Raw genomic sequence first — 24,070 nt, 5'->3', positions numbered from 1 at the left:
CTATCTATTTATCTATATCTCTCTCTCTCTCTCTCATAATTTGAGCCAAACCCAACTAATCGTACGATCTAGGGTAGATAATCTAGGGTAAATCCACCCGTGCGGGTGGATTTATTTATCCTGCTATTAAGACATCGCGGCATTAACGTTAATAGCACGGTTTACACCTCTAATGAAACACTAGGGTAGATAATCTAGACTTAAATCCACCTGGCAGGATTTATTAATCGTGCGATTTGGCTTCAACGAAGCAGCCTTTGGTCCCAGCTAATTAAATTTGCAAAGTCTTTGATACGCACGCATACGCGTTTACGCAACCTCCCCTTCGCGCCATAGCGCAAAATTCCGCGTTCCAAATTCATCAAGATTAAACACAACGAAGACGAGGAACTGTATATTTTCCAAACCAAATAATTATGGAAAAGCATCTGTTTTAGATGGGTTTGGAAAGAACCTTGGAGATATGTTTTGTTAAACACAACAAATTTGATAAAACTCATTGTTTTACATTGCTTCAATTAAAAATGTCATGAATTTAAACAAATAAAAAAAACTCAAGTTTTCGATAAAAGTTAATATAATGTGAAATATTTCAGAGAAAAACAATGTTTTTGTGAATCTAAAGCAGAAAAGGATTATCAAAAGTGAAAAGTTATGTGTATATATATGTCAAATTAATGAATGAAAGTGACGTGGAATGGATGGATTGAATAGATGACGGAAATGGAAACTTTGGTGGAAAAAATGAACCGCCGAGGGATTTCCACTTCCAGTATTCAGGTGACTAATCACACGGGTTGGGGGTGTAAAAACTTGTTGGGAGGGGTAAAATTGTTTAGTGGTGCTCTTTTTCTCAAGAATAGATATTTATGAAGCTAAGAAAAATCCAAAATACTTTCTTTCCATGTCCTTTATTTCGCTTGCCGTCAAAAAAACGTGATTTTTGGCCATTTTCGGACATTTATTTATTTGAGAGTTAAAATTATCGCCAAATCCTTAATTCTAAACTTAGAATGATGTTTTATATCATTTTGAAAATCCCGAGTACTTAAAAAACAAAGTTGTAAAAAGTCCAAGTATTGGAAATTTTGTCAATTTATTAGCAAATTGAGCTACAAAATTGTCGAACTGTGCCTATTTATTCATATATCTTTAGAAATACGTTTCATTATGTTAGGAAAATTCAAAATTGCCTTAAAATCAATTGACCGATGTTAGTTTCGAAAAAAATTGATAAAACTGATTTCTTTAAATGTTTTCAGGTCGACCAATTCTAAAGATATATATGATTAGATAAGCATATTTTAGAAACATTATACCAAACAGAAAACAGAAAAAAGGTATTGTTCTTAAGGTGTATGTGCGTAGAAGAAAAATTGAAAATTTTTCAACTAAATTTGGTAATAAATTGACGATTTTCAAGCATTGCAATTGTAATTAACTAACTCTCAAATTTAAGAATGTCTAAAAATGGCCAACAAAATTACGTTTTTCTGGCAGCACGAAAATTAAGTTATTATATGTTACTTGAAATCGAATGATTTTTCAGGAAAATACACACACCTGTAAGATTGATATTATATGTTCTTTCATATATTTTTTTGTTTTATTAAAAAAACAATAAGATTTTTTTAGACTGGAGTGTACAAAGTTGGCGAGGGGTCAGGGAGTACACTGCGTCAGTTTCCTGTACACGTGACATTCCTTGACGATACTGTACATAGATTCTTCCTTGACAAGAAGGCAAAGGGAGCAGATCTTCTAAATCTGGTTTTCCAGGTAGAAAATAGAAAATAAAAATCACATTTTTTTAAAATGAAATGTCACAGATACAAAGCTGACTCCTTTATTTCAATGTTTTTTTTTTTTATTAAGATGGATTAAATGTATGCACACAAGCACAGAACTCAATTTTTCTTCTTCTGTTTTTTGAGTAGAATTTTTAAAACTTTTAACTTTGAAATTGAAAAATTAAAAAACGAAATTAATAAATTCTTAATAGAAAGTATCCAATGAAGGGGAGGTGCCAGTTCAAGTCCAATTTTTGTATCAATCATCTTATAATATAATAATTTTAATTTCAGCACCTGGAGCTTACGGAGCGTGAATATTTTGGTTTAATATTCTGTGAGGGTGGAGTACCCCTACCCTTGGGTCCTGCTCCCGATGTGTCCCGATGGTTGGATCCCAGTAAACCGCTGCGTAAGCAGATGCGTGTAAAGGGTGTGTGCGAGGTGCACCTGCAGTTCAGGGTTAAGTTCTATGTGACAGATCCGAGCAGGTTGCAGGAGGAGTATACTAGATACCATCTTTACCTTCAGGTAAGACAAACTAGGACGAAGGTATAATCTTCTTGTTAAATTCCCCCTCTGGACCCCCCCCCCCCCCCATTTTTTCAAGGGACAAATGGATGAATTTTCAGGGTTGCATAATTTAAATTATATTCTTACTTAGGAGTCAAATAGATTATCAAGTACAATAGGTGGCAACAGAGAAATGAACCAATTATACACGACGTCACAAGTGTCAAATATAACAAGACTCACGAATGTTACTCACATTAGTTGACATGTTTTTCAAGATTAAATAAAAAATTGTATAAAAAAAACCACAAAATTGCACTTATTTTACCGTAAGATAAGCGCTTTATTCCAAAATTATCACTATTATTATTAATTTTGTTGGCACAAAAACTGAATTGACACTTGTGACGTCAGAATACAGCTGTACTGAGTGTGTACAAATTCTACGTTGCCATCTATTGTACTAGAATCTATTTGCTTAGAGTTAATTTCTCCCCCTCGTTCAGAAATGAAATTTCTTCCCTTTTTCTGATTTTACCTCCTATTACACTTTTTACCTCACTTGTATATTTCTCTTCCCTGTTTGTTTAAATTTAGATTTCTCTCCCCCCCCTCTCTCTAGACATATACTAACTGAAGGACCCGGCGTTGTCCGTGAAAAAAAATGTTTAAAATTTTTTTTTAAATCTAATTTTGTATAGCCTAATATACTCCCCGGCCACCCCTAAGTGTCCACAAAAAATTTCAGCCCAATCAATCCAGCTGTTTTGCCGGCTATAGGCAACATATATATTTATACGAATGTCTTGTTATATTATAAAGACTGGCTGAAGGGCCCGGCTTTGGAAAAAAAAATTGAAAATAATATTTTGAAAAAGGGGATGGTGGAGTTGACACATTTGATGTAGGGGTAAAGCTAGGAACCCCAGGAATACAGTAGCAGCAACAAATCCAGTGTTTGACCTTCTATTGACCTTTAATGACCTAAATGACCTCCAAAATTAAAATGTCTTAACTATGGCTTTAAGCATATCAAACAAAAGATAGGAACCCAGGAAATGCCGTAGCAGCAACGAATCCAGTGTTTAACCATCTAATGACCTTAAATGACCTCCAAAAATAAAAATTTTATAACTATGGCCTGCTATACATATTGTATATATATATATATGCGAATGTCTTGTTTTAATATATAGATATAGTTGTAAATAACTATGTATACTGGTGTGTAGGTGAAGCAGGATCTTGTGTATGGAAGATTGCTGGGCCCTCTCTCCACCATCTCCCTACTCACCTCCTACACTGCTCAGAGTACACTAGGAGACTTCGACGTGGATTCTTGTAGATCTGGATATCTTGCTCCCTTCACTAACCTTAGGTATTAGTATGGGATTATATTATTTTTGCCTCCTTATTTTATTTTTTCTCAAAAATTCAGGGGTTTAAAAATTTCAGGAACCCATGGACCGATTTGCCTCAAATAATTTTGATTAGGGAACTCTGGAAAGCCACGGGAATGTTCTTGGCTTGGAAAGCTACCAAGCAATCAAATTTGATGCCTTGCTCAATCTGTTTGAGAAAATATTAACTTTCAACTTTTTTTGTAAAAATCTTGCCGCTTAATTTTCAGTTCCCCCCCCCCCCCATTTGTCAAAAATCAATCCCCTTGCCTTGGGGGAGAGGGTAATTCTTAAAAATAAATATCCTTAAATACTTTTTTGATTTTGTTGTGATTTACATAATTACAAGAAAGGACAGTTAAACCCAGAACTTCAGAGAGTTTATTAAAAGTCCTCTTGACAATTTTTCAATTGGTTTTATACTATTATATCTAAACCTTAGTAATTGTAAAAATAAATAGCCATGGGAACCGTGTTAAAGAGGTCCATTTAATCATTCAATTTAAAAACTAAATATCTGCAGCATTCCATTTTCAGTTTTAAAAAACGACATTTTATAAATTCTTTCGATGTCTCCAGAGATGGAAGATCAATGAATGATATATGTTTAGAACCCACTGTAAAGGATCAGGGATGGAAGATCAATGAATGATATATGTTTAGAACCCACTGTAAAGGATCAGGGATGGAAGATCAATTAGAAATAGACAGAAGAATAGCAGAGCTACATAGGTAACTCATAAATATATTCAAAAAGAATTTAGTTATTTCAAAATAATATTATTATTTCAAATGTCGAGTAGATTAAATGAAAACGTGAGTTATCATTTTGATGAAAATATTTGTTATACAATATTTTATTTTATGCTTTTGATTTTATGCTTTTGATTATGATTTTTGTTGGTTTATTGCCGAATTAAATAATTGGCTAGATCAATAATAAAGTTGACCAAATGATCCCAATGGTTCTGTCAACTGGATATAACTCAGGAGCTATATCTTCAAAATAAGAAAATACGCCATTTTCATTTGAAAAGTTTGATTAATTGACTGAAACGTCTATAAAATAAAATAGCTTTAAACACACTCAAAAATACAATAAGAAATCAAGGAAACAGTTATTATATGATTGATCAAAAGTGCTGATAGATTTTTTCTGCCAACTTTGATTGATTGATTTTTCTGCCAACTTTGATTAATTGCTTGATTTTTCTGCCAACTTTGATTAATTGATTTTTCTACCTACTTTGACTGATTAATTTTTTGTTCTGCCAACTTTGATTGATTGATTTATCTATTAAGGTTGCATAAAGGCCAGAGTCCCGCTGAGGCGGAATTAAATTTTCTTGAGCACGCTAAACGGTTGGAGATGTACGGTATTTCCCTCCACCCGGGAAAGGTAAATTCTTTTATCAGCTTTTTTACCCCCCCCCCCTCATCTCTTCTTCCAGAAAGGTTTTCTCCCGGCCTCCAACAAATCTAAAAACTAAAGAATGGCGAAAAAGTTCGATTTTCCTTTAATCCCATATATTTGACCCCTCCCCCCCTCAGACTAAACTTTGTGGGGGGGGGGATGGCAAAGCGATCTTACATAGTAAAATATTTATTTTATGTGCCCCCTTACCCAGTTAGGGCCCTGCTCCTTTTTTTCCAATTTCCAAGATTGTTTAACTGAAAGATAAATTAAAACTTTCGGAAAAATAAAATAATGTTTTCGATGATAGTAAAATAATTAGAAATTTTATCATTATGAATTTTTAGGATTCTAACAGTCGGGATATACAGCTTGGAGTGACATCTATCGGCCTCGTGGTTTTCCAGAACAATCTGAAAATTAACACATTTAGGCAGCATTCCATTTAATCCAATAATTTAATCTTGTATTACTAGCATTTTTTTATTGATAGTGAAGTTTCAATTATAAATTTTCAGAGTGTATGGAGGGATATTTTTAGGCAAAATTGGCAGAAGGAACTCGTGGTTTAGTGGTTGTACACTATTTTATCGTCTTTTGAGCTAAAAATGTTTATACGGAAATTTTGAAGAGCGGGATGTTATAATACTTAATTTTCCAAAGGGACAGCTAAGTAACTTAACATTCCACTGTCCTCGAATCTAATATTGTGTGTGTCATAGGATCATTCTGTACATGAAGTTATTATGTACATGAAGTTATTATGTACATGTAGTTATTATGTACATGAAGTTATTTTGTGCATGAAGTTATTGTGTACACGAAGTTATTGTATACATGAAGTTATTGTATACATGAAGTTATTGTTTACACGAAGTTATTGTATACATGAAGTTATTGTATACATGTGAGCCTCCAAGTCAAACTGCTACACTCCAAATACCTGCAGTGGAATTGGATACAAAACTAGTACAGTACTGCAGTGGAATTGGATACAAAACGCCTAATTTAAAACGCTGTATCATGATGTCCTTCCTTCGTTCTTTCTTTTTGTCAATACTATTTGTATTTTAAGGTTTTAAGCAGTGCTTAGGATCCGGATCCAAGGGGTAAAATATCAACCAAAAACTGCAAAAAAGAACTTATTTACTCCTAAAAACCAAATCTGAAGTTTTGCAAAAATGGAGATTATAAAAATTTCCTCATTTCTGAATGGTTTTAGGATTAAAAAAACGAAATTTTTTTTTTTAAATTTGAAAATTAGTTTTTGTTTAAAAAATTAAGTAAACTTCAAAGAAATGACATGGATCTGGATCCGGATTTGGATTCGGATCCATTTTTTTCCAGTGCGGATTCAGGATCCGGATCCGCATCAAAATTAAATGGATCCTTAGCACTGCACTGGTTTAAAGTGTGTTGTGTACTGTTAATAATCCTGAATTTGTAGTACTTCATGTTGTTTTTACCATAGCAGGGGAATTTTTAATAATAGTGACAGTTCGAAAGCTCAATCTTCTAACACTTTCATATTTCCAATTATTTTTCTGCACTTTTCAATTCTTTAATATCTGAAATTTTATTGATTTTCATCCAATTTCTGATAAATATTGTTCGGTTTTGAATTAAATGGAACTGGGTTTAGTTGGAGTAAGATAGTGAAAATCTCGTTCAAAAGAAAACAATTCTTTATTCAATTACGGAAAGAGCTGACGGAGACCTACGATACGTTACTTGGTAAGAAACAGTTTATCTCATTTGATTAATGGGATGTGTCACGGTTTTTAATTAGGTAGATCCTAGCTCGTGGAAAACTCGGGGGGGGGGGGGGTTAGTTCAGTTTCTCTTAAATATCTTTGTTTAGTCCGAACCCGGCTTAGAATATTTTAATTAAAGGGACTGTTGGCGTATCTTTAAATAACCCTCCATGCACAAATGCCTGATTCACAACAGTATCCTTAAAAGCTTTGTCTGATTAAGTATGCATTAGACATCATAATTTCATAATATTAAAGACTTTGCGCATTTCTACTGCAGGACAACACTTTAAAAGTACCAAAATTAAACCATATTATTGATAAAATAGAGATTTCAAGGATACAGGCGTGAAGTACGCTTTCAGTCTCTTAATCATGTATAAAGAAAATAATAATATCTTCTCAGGTTTTAATCTCTCCTCCTACCGATCCTGTAAAAATCTGTGGAAATCTGCTGTCGAACACCATTCTTTCTTTAGATTACATAGTCCCAAGCTCTCGAGTAAAAGGTAGGGAAAACAGAGTATTTTTTATTGTTTAGTGTACAATGTACATTAATTAAAATCAAGAAAATTAATGATAATAAATTAAATTTTTCAGATTCCCGTTCACTCTCAGCTCAAAGTTCCGATACTCCGGTCGAACGGAATACCAGACGGTAACGGAAAGTGCGAGTCGGTCAACTCCCGGGTTACTTGGTTCCGGCGTCCGTCGGCCGAATCGGCAAACCCTGCCAGCCAATCTTGAAAGACGAAAGCTCTTGCTAGCCTCTCCGGAACATAGTTCAATAGGTAGGAATATCTAAAGATAAGGGGGCACTTTTCAGTTTTGAAAAGGGGGTTTAGGGCAACACTTTTCAGTTTTAAAAAAGGGGGTTTAGGACAATATTTCAGTTTTGAAAAGGGGGTTTAGGACAATATTTCAGTTTTGAAAAGGGGGTTAGGACAATATTTCAGTTTTGAAAAGGGGGTTTTGGACAATATTTCAGTTTTGAAAAGGGGGTTAGGACAATATTTCAGTTTTGAAAAGGGGGTTTTGGACAATATTTCAGTTTTGAAATGGGGTTTTAGGACAATATTTCAGTTTTGAAAAGGGGGTTTAGAACAATATTTCAGTTTTGAAAAGGGGGGGTTAGGACAATAAATGTGGAACTAACATCTACAGAGGTTTGGTCCATCACCATCAACAACTTTAAATAGGACAATCTATTGTTTCCTTAACAGGTGTTAAATCGTCTTTAAAACTACTATTGAAGGAAACAATTTACCGAAAAAAATGTTATATGAAATAATACAAATGGAGCCCCATCATTTTTGATTTTTCAAGTATTTAAAATTAAGTGTAAGCTCTGAAAATCTTTTTAGAAGAAGAATTTTAAGCCTCTAATAATTTTGTGTAATTCATATTTTTAGATCATGTGCTTCATGGCGTTTAAAAACATTTTTAACACTATTTTGCTTTTAGGATCAAGTAACCATGGAACCTCAAATAAGTCCAATACTTCTCTTCCTCCTCCCTCCAACCTTGTTACTCCCTCACCCTCCCATCCACCCAAACCTCTTTCTGAAACCTCAAGTCGCGTATCCCTCGCGGTACGTGCCTACGAGTCTTTTAACACTCGCGTCCAGTCCTTGGGAGTTCGCGTGCCCCGACGCGCCTGGACGGAAGAATCTGACGACGATGGCGGCTTTCTCGCGAGAACAATCCCCCGCCTCCGACCCTCGGCTCCGTCCAGCGAATCTCGATCTAATCACTCCCGCCGATCCCCCGTTGATCTCTCCTGCCCCCCAGCCAAATTCTCATTCGTCGACGATTCTGCGTCTGAGAAGGGTAGCGAGAGAGCAAGCAGCGAGCCTCCAAGTCAAACTGCTACACTCCAAATACAATCCCCCTCCCCTTTACCTTCACCGTCTCTACCTCCTCCGACTGCCTCTGTTACACCTCCGGAGGATGTTGAAGACGCCTCCAGCCAAATTTCCGGGTCCTCCGTCGGCCTCGTGATCATCACAATGCTCCCGGATACCCTGGGCAGGTTCGGGTTCAACGTGAAGGGAGGGAATGATCAGGGTGTCCCTGTAATAGTGAGCAGGGTAGCTGGGGGTACCCCGGCGGATACATGTATACCTCGTCTCACGGAGGGTGATCAGGTGGTCATGATCAATGGCAGGGATATATCTTCACTCACTCATGATCAGGTTAATATTAGATTATAAGAAGGGAACATCATATTTTTTTTAACATCTTTAAGGGTTTTGGGGGATTGAATTGTTGTGTTAAAAGTATCCAAAAGTGGGGGGAAAACAATATTTCACCCTCCCCCCTCCCCTTGCTTTGTTCTGGGAAGAATTTAAAGAAAACTTAACCTGAGAAGCACCATTCTTCCATTAAACTGTTGTACATCAGGGTTTTCTGTGTATCTTCCTTTAATTTTAAAATCCTTTTGTTATTATATATTTGTTTGGGTTTTTTAAAATGTCCGTGTTAAAATTTTTTTTTAAACTTTAAGTCAATGCTTAGGATCCCTATCTGTAATATTTTATTTCGCTGTCTGGATCCGGATCTGCAAAAAAATTCGGATTCACGATCCCACGGATCCGGATCCAAGTGGCAAAACATCGAGATGTATGGCATTTTCTGGGAGGAATTTAAGCATACATGAGTATGTTTACATTTCTCCGTGAAACTGTCAAACTGCAGTACTTCTTTTTTGTGAGCATAGTATTTTTTCTGTCTTTCTATCTACATATGTAACTATCTTTCTATATTTCTATATATTGTCTGTCTATCTATCTACATATCTATCTATCTGTCTATCTACATATCTATCTATCTATCACATATCTATCTATCTATCTATCGTATCCAGGTTGTGAACTTTATCCGCGCAGCTCGAGAACCTCACTCCGGCCAACTAGTTCTAGCAGTCAGACAGGTAGGAGATACAGTACAACTAGAGTACAACTAGAGTACAACTAGAGTACAACTAGAGTACAACTAGAGTACAACTAGAGTGTATCAATTTTTCATGGCATACAACAGTGCAATAAGATACAATACATAGATGCTAGTTCAGTTAAACAATATTTAATATTTATATAAACACACTACTAAGAATACATTTTACAATTTACCATTTCTATGATATATAGTATACTAGCTTGAGAACCCAGCGTTGCCCAGGGTACTCATAGTTACTCCCGCCGTTTACCCGTGCTTAGTCGTAAATTACGATGTTATCTATTTTACCCTATAAAAGTGAACCCACCCAACTTAGAATCTCAAAACCAAGACTATTTCCGTGGTTCTTCTGAGTTCCCCAATCAAAATTGTAGGTTGGTCCAGGGGTTCGTGAGATATGCTTGAACATACAAACAAATAAACAGAGATTACAACTTAAAATATGCATTACTACAAATAGATACTCTTGTTTACACTGCACAATCTTTACATAGACTTTTTTCTTCGTGTTTTTAAAGTTTTTCTTGTACAGCTTGAAAAATGAGTGAAAAATGTTCTGGTAACGAATCCTAAACTAAAACTTATTTTAAAAATATTTTTGGGCCATAAAATATTACTCCTGAAAACAAATTTTGATTATTTTCAGATGAAAATAGTATGAATTTTTTCACAAATGAATTTAAATGCTCGGGAAATGTCAATAATTCAGAAAATTTTCTCAATATTTTTGAGGGGTTGACATTCATATTTAAATCAAATTGACACCATTTCACTTAATTTTCACTGAAAATTTTGTTGAAATAGAAATATGAGTAAGTCATCATAATCCTATTCCTGACTCATTGATGCAGACAAAAGTAAACTAAAATCAATCTTTAAATTTATGATAAAATGAGAAGAAAAAAAAACATTAATAAAAAAGATTAAAAAATTTATTTTATGTAAAACAATGCTGTTGGGATCCCTGCAATGTGTTTAAATTTAAGTTGAAACTGAACTTTGCTCGACCCCGAAATATAAGGAAAAAGGGGGAATGAAGGAAAAGGGGTAGTTTAATGGAAAAGAACGGATAAAGAAAACGGGGGATTAAAGGAAAAATTGGAAGGTAACTAAGAAGAGGGGGGAGGAGGAAAACTAAGAAGAGGGGGGTGAGGAAGAGTATAAAAGCTTATTCTGTTGTTTTCAAGGTTTTCTCTTATTCGTATTCCTACGAGAACTTTCTTCATTTTTCTTAAATCACATCATTAATTCTCATTATTCTTTCTTTCTTATTTTTGTCTCTCTCCTCCAAGCATGTTTTATTTGTCCACTATATATTTCAAAGATCCTTTTTTCTTCCTCCTAATAATTTTCTTGTCGTTTTTGTCTTGTCTTGTTGGTATAATTTTCGTCGTTTTAGTGTTTTAAAATCTTGTCTACTATTTTTATAGTCTTGTCTACTATTTTACTTGATCTTTTTCTAGGTTCCTTTAAGTTGTCTTGTATAATTTTCAAAGCTCCATTTTTTGTTGTTCTCGTCATTTAGCAGATTTCTCTGTTAGAGACACCTAGTGGAAAAATAGTCGTCCTTAAAAGTACATTATGAAATACAAAATGATATTGATGAATAAACTACATTAATATAAAAATTATCCTAAAATTTTCGGTTTTAAGCATTTTTAATCATTTCCCCCTTATAGACGTAACAGATAAAAGTAAAATTCGTAGCGATCAAATCTAAATTTGATTAAGATTCAGCCTGAATCCCTTTAATTTTTCGCTAACACTCCCTTTAATTTGTTTTTATTTTTATTTTATTTTTGGTGTAAAATTTTTTGTTCTGTTTATATTTTAACCAACCCAGTTTTTATCTTTTTTGGCTTAGTGTTTGTTAAGTGTTGATAAGAGTTTTCAGACTAAGCAATACTTTGTCTCATTATTTTCAGTTAGAAGTGAGCCAACTCAAGTGATTACTTTTTTATTACTTAAAGTGAGTCATTTTAAGCAAAAATGAGCCTTTTTATTCCAGTCTTTTGCATGACTTCTAGTCTGTAAATGACTTCTAAACAAATTATCCACTGATATCATTGATCAGGCATAATTAGCTCATCCTAATTAATCTACAGTAACCCTCACCATAATGGCTTTTCTAGCAGGAAAATATTTGCTCTTTCTGGAAATTAATTTTTTTATATTTCTTTTTTGTCCTTTTTTATGAAAATTATAAAAAATTGAAAAGAATTGTGTGNAAGGGGCTGCCAATATGCATTTTTCCCGCACTGTAAGAGATGTGTGTACAAGTCCTTTTATTTTCTTATTTTTAAAGCAGATATTTTTTGCAGCAAACCTTGGATATTTTTGGTTAAAGATATTCAGATCCAAGAAAAATAAACTTACAGGTAAAGATAGTCATGAAAGTGACGAATCTAGGGATATTGGAAAAATAGATAACCTAGACAAAATCCCCCAAGATGGATTTCTAGAATTTAGAAACCTGGAGACAAATGAAGAACATCATCTAAATATTAAAGACCTAGAAACGCCCAAACTAAGGACTCCTAAAACCAAAGAAGTTTCCTCTAAACATCAACAAGAACCACTAACGAACTTGGAAAACCCTAACAAAGAAAACCTAGAAATCCCTGACAAAGAAAACCCAGAAACTGCTAACAAAGATAACCTAGAAACCCCTCATAAAGGATACCCAGAAACTCTTAACAAAGAAAATCTAGATACCCCCAACATGAGAAACCTAGAAACCCCTGAAGAAGAAATGTTACATATTAGCAACCCAAATGCCATTGAACAAATGCCTTCTGTGACATCATACCTAGAAATCATGATCAAAAAGCGACAAACAACTGCATACCTTGAAACCTTTATACAGGAGACCCTGGAAACCCCTCAACCCATGAAAATATCCCTGGCATCCCTTAAAATTGGAAAAGGGACTCTGGAAACCCTAGAAACCACTGAGCCTGTAAAAGAGATCGTGTCAACCCCTGAACCTGAAACAGGGACAAAAGAAAAGCCCAAAGCTAAAAAGGGGACCCTAAACCCCTTAAAAATTGTTAACGGATCTCTAAACCCCAATAAACCCCTGAAATGCGTGAATGAGTCCCTAGAAACCTCAGAAACTATAAAAGGTTCCCTAGAACCCCCTAAAACTGGGAAAGGGAGCCTGAAACTCCTTGTAAACTGGTCCGGAGAAGCCCTTGAACTTCTGCAGGTTTGAAAATACATATAAACACAAATTATCACCACCCTGTGTTGTTAAAATAACACAAATTTTGCCACACCCTGTATTATTGGAATTGAATGGGTTAAGGGTTGAAGTTTGTTGGATTGAGAATAATGTAGATTTATCCTAAACCATGGACGAGTCTGTATCTTTTATTTCTATTTTATACCGCACAGAAATAGAAAAAGTTAAATTGGACTCAAGATTGACAAAAAGTTTTATTTAAAACCGCGAGAGTGGGAGAAGAAACCCCCAAAAGGCATTTCTTCTCGCTTTGACAAAGTGTAATTGAATTTTCAAACTAGAATCGTTTTAAGCCAATCTTCTTTCTTCTGCATTTAAAATTCCTAGCTTAGATCTTTTATTTAATTTCTTATCTGCCAGTTCTTTTATTTTATGTTTATTTTACAAGCCTTTGTTTTTAATCAGCTTATTAGCCTATTGGCCTTTCGTTCAATTTTATATATAATATACAACTTGCCTAATGTTGGTTTAATTGCATAAATATTTGATTTTATATCATATTTTGGTTTCATTTAATTAGAATTTTATAAATTTTTATTATATATTTGTCAAGATATATATTTCAACCAACATTTTTGTTAAAAGTTCGTTAAAAGATTTTTATAAAATTGATTATTTCATTCCTAATAACTTCCTTTTGAAATAAAAAATAAAATATGAGTCTAAACATTTCTTAAAATTAATTCATTAGTTAAAAAACATTTTATATATTAAATGACCCATGCAAGCAAGCAAGGTCAATTTTGGAAATTTCACTTGCTTCACCCAGAAAAGCATACATAATTCATATTTTATATTTTAAAACGTCTTTAGTCAATATGGCATAAACAGTTTTTAAAAGCTTTATTATGTATTAAAGTAGGCAATTTTTAAAACTTCATGGGTATCAAATGATTTCTTTTATAAAACAGAAATCAAAAATTTCATTGTAATCGAAAAAATTTTCATAAATTAAAAAATTAGATGCTAAAACCGGGTTTTAAATGGAAAATTTGAAAATATCAAAAATTTTGCAAAGTTTCTCACATTTTCATGCTTCATACATTTCCGGTTGAAGCAATTTTGATAATCGGTCTTCCTTGATGTACACTTAAGTTCTCCAAGCTTTTATTTTATTAAGTTTTCCGCTCTATACATTACAATACTGATAATGTATCAGGATAATAGGTTTTATTGTTCAACCGCATATCCAGAGAATATACACTATTTTAATATGACAAAATATACTATATTTACGCTTAGAGATTCAATATATTTTNGGGATTTGTGTAGATCTGGGGAAATATTAAAAATTGGATATGAAAAGGCACGTTTTTTATCCTTTTTCAACCTTTGTCATCCTTTTTCATCTTTTTTCATCCTTTTTCATCCTCTTTCATCCTTTTTCATCTTTTTTCATCCTTTTTCATCCTTTTTCATCCCTTTTCATCATTTTTTATCCTTTTTTCCCTAAAATCCATCTATTTTCCCCGATTTAGTGATTAAAACTAGAAAAAGCATACTTGGGGGAAAAAATATTTTTTCTAGAGAGAGTGGGAGGTAATGATTTTTTAGGAATAGATACACCCCTGATAAAAATTCAGGGAAGGCGTTTTTCCCAAAACAAAACGATTAAGAATTAGAACTTTCAAAGATACATGTGTTCGTTTGTGTTTGAATTGTGCTTAAAAATGGTAATAATTATATAGTTAAATTGTGAACCCCTGAGTTGGAATCTCTTTGAAATTGGTTTTATATTCAAGAAATGGTTGTTAGAGGTTTCTTTGGAAGATATTTTCTTAAAGGATGAAGCAAGATACATTTAGAAAAGGAATATTATAATGAAAAAGTGTTTTCAAGAGACAGTAAGCATAATGTCATGTGATCCTTCATGCAAAGATGTCAATGCATGATTCACATTGGTTCCTTTAAAAGCTATGTATGATTAAGTATAAATCAGATATCATAAATTCATAATTTTATAAACCGATTTTTTTTATTGCGGATTCTTTACAAAAGTGTCTTGTGCATTTCAACTGGAGGGATACATATCTGAATTATCCTAACTTAATACTTTTAAACCTAGAAGAACGGAAATATCTTCCACATTATTCACCAGATTTCTAGGGTACCGTTGTAAATCGGGTAATGTCATCTTTGCATGGAGGATCACTTCCTTTCCAGAACTGGTGTACTTATATGTATAGTGTACACTGTAGTACATGCCACCTTAAGTAATGTTTTTTTATTTTATATTTGATTGGGTTACAATATGTTATGTTGGTAGAGTTATGTCACGTTATTTTATGTAACAATGTAACAAAACAATTTTTGATATTTTTTCTTTATTATTCTATTATAGCTAAAATTAGTTGTTTTGTTTGAAAATCAACCAGCCCGCCCCACTAAAAAATGAATTTTACATTATGTAACAATGTAACAAAACAATTTTTGATATTTTTTTCTTTATTATTCTATTATAGCTAAAATTAGTTGTTTTGTTTGAAAATCAACCAGCCCGCCCCACTAAAAAATGAATTTTACATTTTGTAAGGAATCTTTTGAGTTTTGGTTATTTTGAAGTGAAGATTTAAAAAAAAAATTGTTTATTTCTTAACTGTCTAAAATTATACTTTGAGGTTAGGATTTTAACCTTTTTGCGATGTTCTTTCTAGTCAAACCTAATTTGCAAGTTGAGAATATCAAAAAGGCTTCTAATAAATTCCCATTCCCATACCGCCATACTATTTCTATTGGTTCAGAATAGACAACAAACACATGACTGAACCCTGATTGGATCAGGCGCTAATGGACTCAGCATACAGGAGTGTACTTGGTTCAATGCAAAATCAGATTTTTTTTTACCTAGGTTTTTTTTAACGGTTCAGTCCAAAGGATTCTAAAGTTTTCCTTGTGTTTTCCTGAAAATCCGTTTGGTCAGCAGAAATATGTTGAGGAGTTTAAGTTCAGTGAGGGTTTCGTCTAAGCTGTTGTAACTGTAAGATTTAACTTTGTGGCAGTTTTAATGGAACTATGTTACTATTTTTGGCAGGATTTATTTGTCTAAATGTTGTTAAATGGTTTTTTTTCGGGTACAATTAGATTAACCTTGGTTTAGCTAACTTAACAACTTTAAGAAAAACCTCTAAAGTATTAAAGGGCTTAGCTTGTGAGATGTTTTCCAATCCATTTCAATCCTTCTCTTCTTTAAGCTTTTGTTAAACGTAAAAAAAAAATACAATATCAGGAGGAATGTATCAATAGAAAATAAACAAAACATTTAAATGTACTTTCTGCGTTACTTATTTCGATTTCAATTCTGACTTTCTGATTGGTCCCGTCTAGGTTAGAAATTTCCCGACCTCTCATTGGTCCAATATTTTAAGTTAAACCATAGGAGTTTTTAAAATGCGTCAAAAAAGGGTTTAGTTGAACTTTTGAAGAGAAACGACTTAGCTCTCCAAAAGTATGATTGATAGTTTATCTATTCCTTTAAAAGTTTCTGGCACAGGTTTGATGCAGTCTGAGCTGAAAGCTTAAGATTGGATACCTTTTAATCCTGTTGCTTAAGCTGAATATTCACAGTGGACATCTTAGAACTTCTGCATAATCCGTTCTTTTCTCTCTTTTTGGAAATCCCTACTTTTTTCCGACCAATAAGAGTTCTCTCATTGATTGCGCGCCAAAATTTTAAAATTTCATGGCTTCTAATTGGCTGTTTGGGTTTCTCCAAACGCCCCACTAATTGGATGAATTTATACACTTTCCTAGATACAAACTAAAGATTAAATTAATCTCGATATCCACAGTTTAAAAGTTTTCAGCTCTGTTTCTCTAAATTTTATTTTAACGACTGCACTGGTGGGAAACTGTTCTTTTATCGCATACTTCAATTCAAATCTTTTTAAAGGTTGGCTAGCTTCTCAATCCCCCCGCCTTTATTCCCTCCCCTTNTGTAGTTTTCCCCTTGTTTACCTAGTTTGCATGTTAACCCGGGCTAGGTTGTCTAAAACCATTAAATTTGGCATTGCATGTTCCCTTGTTACACTGTGTGGTGTGGAAGGAAGAAAAGAAAAACTGATTTTAAACAGTTTCGTCTTAAACTTAATGAAGAGTCACTTGTAATTACGCTTACAGTCCCTTTAATATCATAAATGACATCATCAAAAAAATACAAAAATTTGAATTTTCTAATTTTTATATCTGTGTCTGTATCCGTATCATAAAGGGATTGTAAGCGTAATTGCATGGAGGGTCACTTACAATTACGCTTACAGTCCCTTTAAAATACGGATACAGACGCAAAAATCAAAATTGGAAAACTCAAGGTTTGATTTTAAAAATATTTTAAAAATGTTATTTATCATATAAATGCTCCTGAAAATGTTGTGATTTTTTTAAAAAGCTGACTAGATTACTTTTATACAGAATGTAAATGAAATTAGACAATGAAACAAAGAATATGAAAAATTATTTTATTTGACATATCTAAAAAAAATTGTTTGATATGTTATTTATAGTATCTACACCAAATTATATAAATTTAAATTTGTGTGTGAAAATAAATCTTAATCATAATAATATTAAAGGGACTGTTTGCTTGGAGGGTGACTTGAAGTTGCGTCTACAGCCTCTTTAATGTTTAAAAAGAATTCTCCGTCTCCCGCCATATCTATTAACTAATGAAAGATTGTAGGGAGGCAGGGAGCCGTATAAAATTAATTAAGGAGGATTTAAAGTTTGTCAGATATAATGTATTATTCATTGTTCACTTCTTCAATTCTTTTATGCAGATTACTAGACAGGGATAGTCGCAATTCTTCAGTTTAAAGGGACTGTACACGTATTTTCTACGGAGTCGTTGGGTTCCTTTGTCTGAGGATGAAGTGTCCTTATTTTTTAGCTAAAATTTTTTTTATTTTTGTTGTGGTTTTATGAGAGGAAAATGCCAGAATTAATATTGAATAACGGCAAATCCTTTTTAACTTTTTAAGATTTTCATCATCTTTTTCCTCATAATCGTTCCTATTTTAATTTTCCTGTTGTACTTAGATGATATTTTTAAAAATATTTATTTTCATACTTTTTATAAAAAGATTCTCCTATCCTAAAATCTTTTATATTCTTTCGTCTACTTTTGTTTTCTATCATTTATTTTAAACTACTAGTTTTTAATTCTCATGTAAGACCTTTAGAATGATATCTTTCTCGCATAACTCAAATATTTTTTCCAAACCTAGTCCCCAGTATATTGGAAGTAAATGGAATGGAAACTTCCCAGGGGTGTATAATTTCTTTAAAAATCATCCCCCCCCCCTTTTTGAAAATAATTTTTTCCCTACAAGTTTTTTTTTATATAATAATATTAAATTTGGGAAAATAAATGGTTAAAAAATGAATTTTACATTTTGTAAGGAATCTTTTGAGTTTTGGTTATTTTGAAGTTATAATATTAAATTTGGGAAAATAAATGGTTTTTATTAAATTTATCAAAAAGAATTTGCTTTTTGATTTTCAATTTTTTTAATTTTTTTTTCAAATCATCAAACCCCCCCCCCTCTACAGGGCGTGGGGGTAAATCTGACAAATTTACACCCCTGAAACTTCCTGTAGATAAATTGTTATTATTTGACAGGACATTGTGAATAAGATTTTTTCTATAAAATATAACCATGGAATGCTATGGACAACTTTTTAAATGCTGTCTTAATACAATGACAAAAACAATAGATAAAAATAATTCTTAATAAATATTTTTAATTCACACTTTTTATAATATTTATTATTTTTGATATTTGAAAATTTTTATTTTGGTTGGAAAATAGAAAGGCCTCCATTCGATTAAATGACTTCCATTATCTAGCGGAGAAATCTGCAAAAATACTTCCTTGAAATGTGTAAGAGAATAGTGTTGAAAAAAATACAATATATAAACCTATCTCTTGATCAAATAAAAGTTGCCTATTCAGCAATCAATTGATTATATACTCTCTAGAAATCCACTTCTCTAGAAATGTTCTCAACATTTGAAATTCTATTTTTCATTTCAAGAGTTGGGAAATAGTTGGGCCAAACTATTCTAAATCACAGTTTAAAAGTATGTATCCAAGTCCGTGTTTGTTTGGCAAGTTTGTTTGTGAGTGGGTTTGTTTGTCAGTGTATGTGAGGGGGTCGTGTGTCAGTGTATATGAGGGGGTCTGTTTGTAAGTGTATGTGAGGGGGTCTGTTTGTCAGTGTTTGTGAGGGGGTCTGTTTGTCAGTGTATATGAGGGGGTCTGTTTGTCAGTGTTTGTGAGGGTGTCTGTTTGTCAGTGTATGTGAGGGGGTCTGTTTGTCAGTGTATATGAGTAGGTTTGCTTGTCAGTGTTTGGATCTGTTTGTCAGTGTATGTGAGTGGGTTTGTTTGTCAGTGTATGTGAGGGATCTGTTTGTCAGTGTATGTGAGTGGGTCTGTTTGTCAGTGTTTGTGAGGGGTCTGTTTCTCAGTGTTTGTGAGTGGGTCTGGTTGTCAGTGTTTGTGAGTGGGTCTGTATCTCAGTGTATGTGAGTGGGTCTGTTTCTCAGTGTTTGTGAGTGGGTAAGTTCAACTATTTTTTAAGTGCTCTTTTTGTCCGGTTGCTTTTAATCATTTTTTCTTAATGTTCTTTTTATTGTATGTCTGTGAGAATGTGTGTCTGTCTGTTTGGTTTATTCCGTTAATCCGGGGGATTCAGTCTTTCCTTAGAAACTTAGCGCACTTACTCACATTCTTCATACTATATTATACATAATATATACTGTACACGGTACATAGTGTCTAGTGTACACTATATCATACATAATATATACTGTACACGGTACATAGTGTCTAGTGTACACTATATCATACATAATATATACTGTACACGGTACATAGTGTCTAATGTACACTACATCATTGATAATAAGTACTGTACATAATAATTATGTATTGACGTATACTGGGAGGGTTGATTGGTGGCTAAGCCCTCCCCCCTACCCGCGCATAGTGTCGATGTACAATACAGCATACATATATGTACAATGTATATTGTACAATTATGGTACATGTATTTTTTTAGTACATTTTAAAAACAAATGTTCCTTAGAAATGTATTTTAAAACTGGTTTTCTGTGTTTACTAATAATCCTTTTATTTAGAACGTTTACCTGGGAGAGGAAGTAGAAGAACCGGTTTTCCAGTATGTACCGGAAAAATGCCTCAGTCCGGCCTGGGGAAAGGTACGTAACTTTAAAAAACAGTCGCGGCATTGTATTACTTACTGTTTCGTGTACAATGCTGACTTTTCAGGTTATTTTTATAAAAGTTTTTGCTGGGAGAAAACTGTTTTACAAAAAGGGTAATTTCCTAAAGAATGCTTTTTTCATTGTTGAATATTTAAAATCATAACTTGAGCGTTGGGCATTCAACTTCCTATTACACAGTTTTATGGAACCAACTTGTCAGGATGAAGCTAGTCTGAGTGAGTTGACCCCTCTGCAGCAAAGTATGCTGCTCTTGGCAGAATCCCTGGAGAGTGGCGCTATCTCTGGACAGTTTGAGCAGCTCTACCGTAGAAATCCATCAATACCAATCACAGATTGCCACCTACCGGAGAATTCGGCTAAAAATAGGTAAATTAACCAAAATAAAGTGGTAAATGTCGTTTTTCTAGCTTAAAGGGAGCGAAAAATGAAAGGGGGTATAGAATTACAGAGAAAAATAAGTGCTGGGTCTATAAGGAGAAAATTGTTAAAAACTACTCATACCGAAGAACGTAGCGTCCATAAAAATTTAGAAAACATTTAACTCGGATCGTAAAAAATCAATTTAATTCCAAACAAATCATTCAGATATTAAAACCAAGAGTCATCTATTATTTTTCGACGCATTCGTATATAGTTTATATTTTTGATTTCTTTTAAATAATATTTCGCTGGCGCTGGATTTTCGAACATTCCTGGAAAATATGAGAATGTCTTCTTTATTATCTAAAATCCTCATAACAGGAATAAATGTTTTCAAAAGTAACTCTCAGACCATAAGCCTTAGCTTAAACTTCCTTTAATTTTTCGCGAACACTCCCTTTTGCTCTCATTGTATCTGTAGAAGAAATGTGCTATTTATCTTTGTAAAGAAACCACAATGGAAAATAATGAATTTTTAAACGTGAAGATCTAATTCATTCTTGGATTAGGCAAAGATTTTAAGAGTATCGTTATGAATCCCACATGGCAGTTTATAAATTACATTTTGAATTACGTTTACAGTCCCTTTAAAGTTGGATATTAATTTTTTTTTTTTATTTAAAGATCTGAAAACGCAATTTGTTTTTGTCAAACTTTGATTTTATTTGATTTGCTGGTGCAGGAGAGGAAAAAGTTATTTATCATTTTATGAAATATAAATAGATACAGTTTGTCAGAAGAAATTTCAATATTTTCTTTAACATTCTTCAAATGTCATTTACAGTGGCGAAACTAGAACTTTTGTAGCAATAAAATTTTAAGTGGCTTTGAATTAAAAAAAAAAAATTTTTGAATTGTTGAAGGGTTGGCTCTGTGCTCAATAATATACCAAATTCTTATAATAATCATGGCTTGTTCTTGTGTTTAAAAAAATATACTTACAAGAGCTTTAAAATGAACGACATTAGTAAATTAAACATTTTCGCGAAGCGCCAAAAAATTTGGTTCTTCTAGTGTCTTTTCATGTGGTATCGTCCTTCCCTGATCCATAAGTATTTCTGATGGAAGTCCCTCTGTACTTGTTTACCAGTAAGGGGCTTACACTGTTTTCCTCTTATAGTCTGCAAAAGTCCTAATAGTCTGATATAATCATTATTACATTTCTTGTTATTCTTCTTAGGTTGTCAGGTTGCGTGTAACCTTAAATGGTATATGTATAGTATGAGAAATAACATATATACATGTTTTTAGAGAGGATAAATTAAGAATGACTGATGTTCTTTAAGTTGAAAACTAGAAAATAGTTAAAAATTCTATTGGAAATGATGCGCGAAGCGCCAAAGAAAAATGTATTTTTTCTTCATTGACAAATATTGATAAAAGATGGTCCACAATTATGAGCATGCTGGAGTTAAGTGAGGGGGGGGGGGGGCGAAACTCGGTTCGCCCCCCCCTAGTTGCGCCACTGGTCATTTAATCATCAGTTACAACACTTGGGTTTCATTATGAAAGAAAGAACAGAAAAGTTTTCGTTTGAGGAATCTAAAAAGAAAGGCAGTATGTCATGTTGCAAACTTGCAACTGAGAACCTATAAACTGAGTTAACAATTGATTTATTTTTTGTAAAAAGTTTGAATGCGTAAAGACGATGAAAAAGTTGATGAAAAATTGGGCCCGGATAATTCCAGGATATATCCAGGACATTTCCAGGATATATCCAGGATAGATATATTATATATATCCACAGATTGAGAAAGATTTTCAGATTAAACCTCCGACACGTTCTTGACGCAAAAAGTAAAACCTTTTACGTTAAAAACTTTACCATCAAAGCACCAGAAATAGTTTTTTTATCAATTAAAAATAAATTTTTTGCAACTTCTGTTTTTTAAGAGAACTGTGAGTGTTTTTTTTGTAGAAGGGGCGGGCAAAATTACAGACAAGCTTATTAAACATCGACAAAAATCATAAATTTTTCTCTATAAGTTTAATACACTGCTGCTATGAATACAATTATTAAATAAAAATATTTGCACCCCTTTGAATGTATTTCCGACCGTATTTCTAAATTTCTACAAACTCGCCTCTACCCTACCGGCTATCCTAGCACTTCAAACTTAATATATTATACATTCCCCCTCTCTCGTAAATAAAAATCCCAAATTTTCACATTCTGAAATATTGCGCCACTTTTCCTATACATCCTCATATTTCTTAAATATTTTCCTATTTATTTTATTTATGTATTCTGACTTTGAACATTTATTAGAGTTGATTTTATCCCACTGAACTATACTTACAACACCTATTAGCTCTTTTTGTACTTGTACTGTACCTTTACTAGTTCTTATCCTCATATTTACTGTACCATGTACCTACTTCTTGTACTTGTACTGTACCTTTACTCGTTCTTATCCCCATATTTACTGTACCATGTACCTACTTCTTGTACTTGTACTGTACCTTTACTCGTTCTTATCCCCATATTTACTGTACCATGTACCTACTTCTTGTACTTGTACTGTACCTTTACTCGTTGTTATCCTCATATTTACTGTACCATGTACCTACTTCTTGTACTTGTGCTGTACCTTTACTCGTTGTTATCCTCATATTTACTGTACCATGTTCCTACTTCTTGTACTTGTACTGTACCTTTACTCGTTCTTATCCCCATATTTACTGTACCATGTACCTACTTCTTGTACTTGTTCTGTGCCTTTACGCGTTCTTATCCCCATATTTACTGTACCATGTACCTAGTTCTTGTACTTGTACTGTACCTTTACTCGTTCTTATCCTTATATTTACTGAACCATGTACCTACTTCTCATACTTGTACTGTACCTTTACTCGTTCTTATCCCCATATTTACTATACCATGTACCTACTTCTTGTACTTGTACTGTACCTTTACTCGTTCTTATCCTTATATTTACTATACCATGTACCTACTTCTTGTACTTTTACTGTACCTCAACTCGTTCTTATCCCCATATTTACTGTACCATGTACCTACTTCTTCTATGATTTCATTATTATACTCTCTCCAACCCAAATATCACTCTAGGTTTTAAACCACTCTTTTTTGGCATTATATATTTCGTTGTAACCCACATCATCATCAGATGGCTTAATATCTGTAAAATGTAGCACACATTAAAAATAAATAATTAAAATAATCAATGTTTTGTTAAAAACATAAACAAAAGTTAAATGCAAACGATATAAAGCTGTACAAATACAGGTTAATTTTTACAATATGAATAAAATTAAATAAAATTAAAAGAGACAACTTTCAGCAATGTAAACAATACACCCCCCCCCCCCCC

At 33.2% G+C, this 24,070-nt stretch overlaps 1 protein-coding gene across 1 annotated transcript in view; it reads left to right on the top strand.

Annotated features, from left to right (window-relative positions):
- The first annotated feature begins 574 nt into the window (after nucleotides 1-574).
- LOC111694834 (tyrosine-protein phosphatase non-receptor type 4) overlaps nucleotides 575-24,070 on the top strand; it is a 41,688-nt gene continuing 18,192 nt past the window's right edge. The window contains exons 1-14 of the mRNA XM_023463865.1: nucleotides 575-780; nucleotides 1,636-1,779; nucleotides 2,085-2,321; nucleotides 3,536-3,681; nucleotides 4,367-4,435; nucleotides 5,006-5,102; nucleotides 5,465-5,550; nucleotides 6,760-6,851; nucleotides 7,278-7,380; nucleotides 7,472-7,662; nucleotides 8,336-9,066; nucleotides 9,738-9,803; nucleotides 20,211-20,291; nucleotides 20,518-20,684. Of these exons, the coding sequence (XP_023319633.1) occupies nucleotides 715-780; nucleotides 1,636-1,779; nucleotides 2,085-2,321; nucleotides 3,536-3,681; nucleotides 4,367-4,435; nucleotides 5,006-5,102; nucleotides 5,465-5,550; nucleotides 6,760-6,851; nucleotides 7,278-7,380; nucleotides 7,472-7,662; nucleotides 8,336-9,066; nucleotides 9,738-9,803; nucleotides 20,211-20,291; nucleotides 20,518-20,684 (2,276 nt within the window). The 5' untranslated portion in view covers nucleotides 575-714. The remainder of the gene's footprint in view (nucleotides 781-1,635; nucleotides 1,780-2,084; nucleotides 2,322-3,535; nucleotides 3,682-4,366; nucleotides 4,436-5,005; nucleotides 5,103-5,464; nucleotides 5,551-6,759; nucleotides 6,852-7,277; nucleotides 7,381-7,471; nucleotides 7,663-8,335; nucleotides 9,067-9,737; nucleotides 9,804-20,210; nucleotides 20,292-20,517; nucleotides 20,685-24,070) is intronic.

The sequence above is a fragment of the Eurytemora carolleeae genome, unplaced genomic scaffold (assembly GCF_000591075.1).
Source record: "Eurytemora carolleeae unplaced genomic scaffold, Eaff_2.0 scaffold67, whole genome shotgun sequence".
NCBI lineage: Eukaryota > Metazoa > Arthropoda > Copepoda > Calanoida > Temoridae > Eurytemora > Eurytemora carolleeae.
The sequence above is the reverse complement of the archived record's forward strand: the minus strand, read 5'-3'. Positions and strand labels throughout refer to the sequence as shown.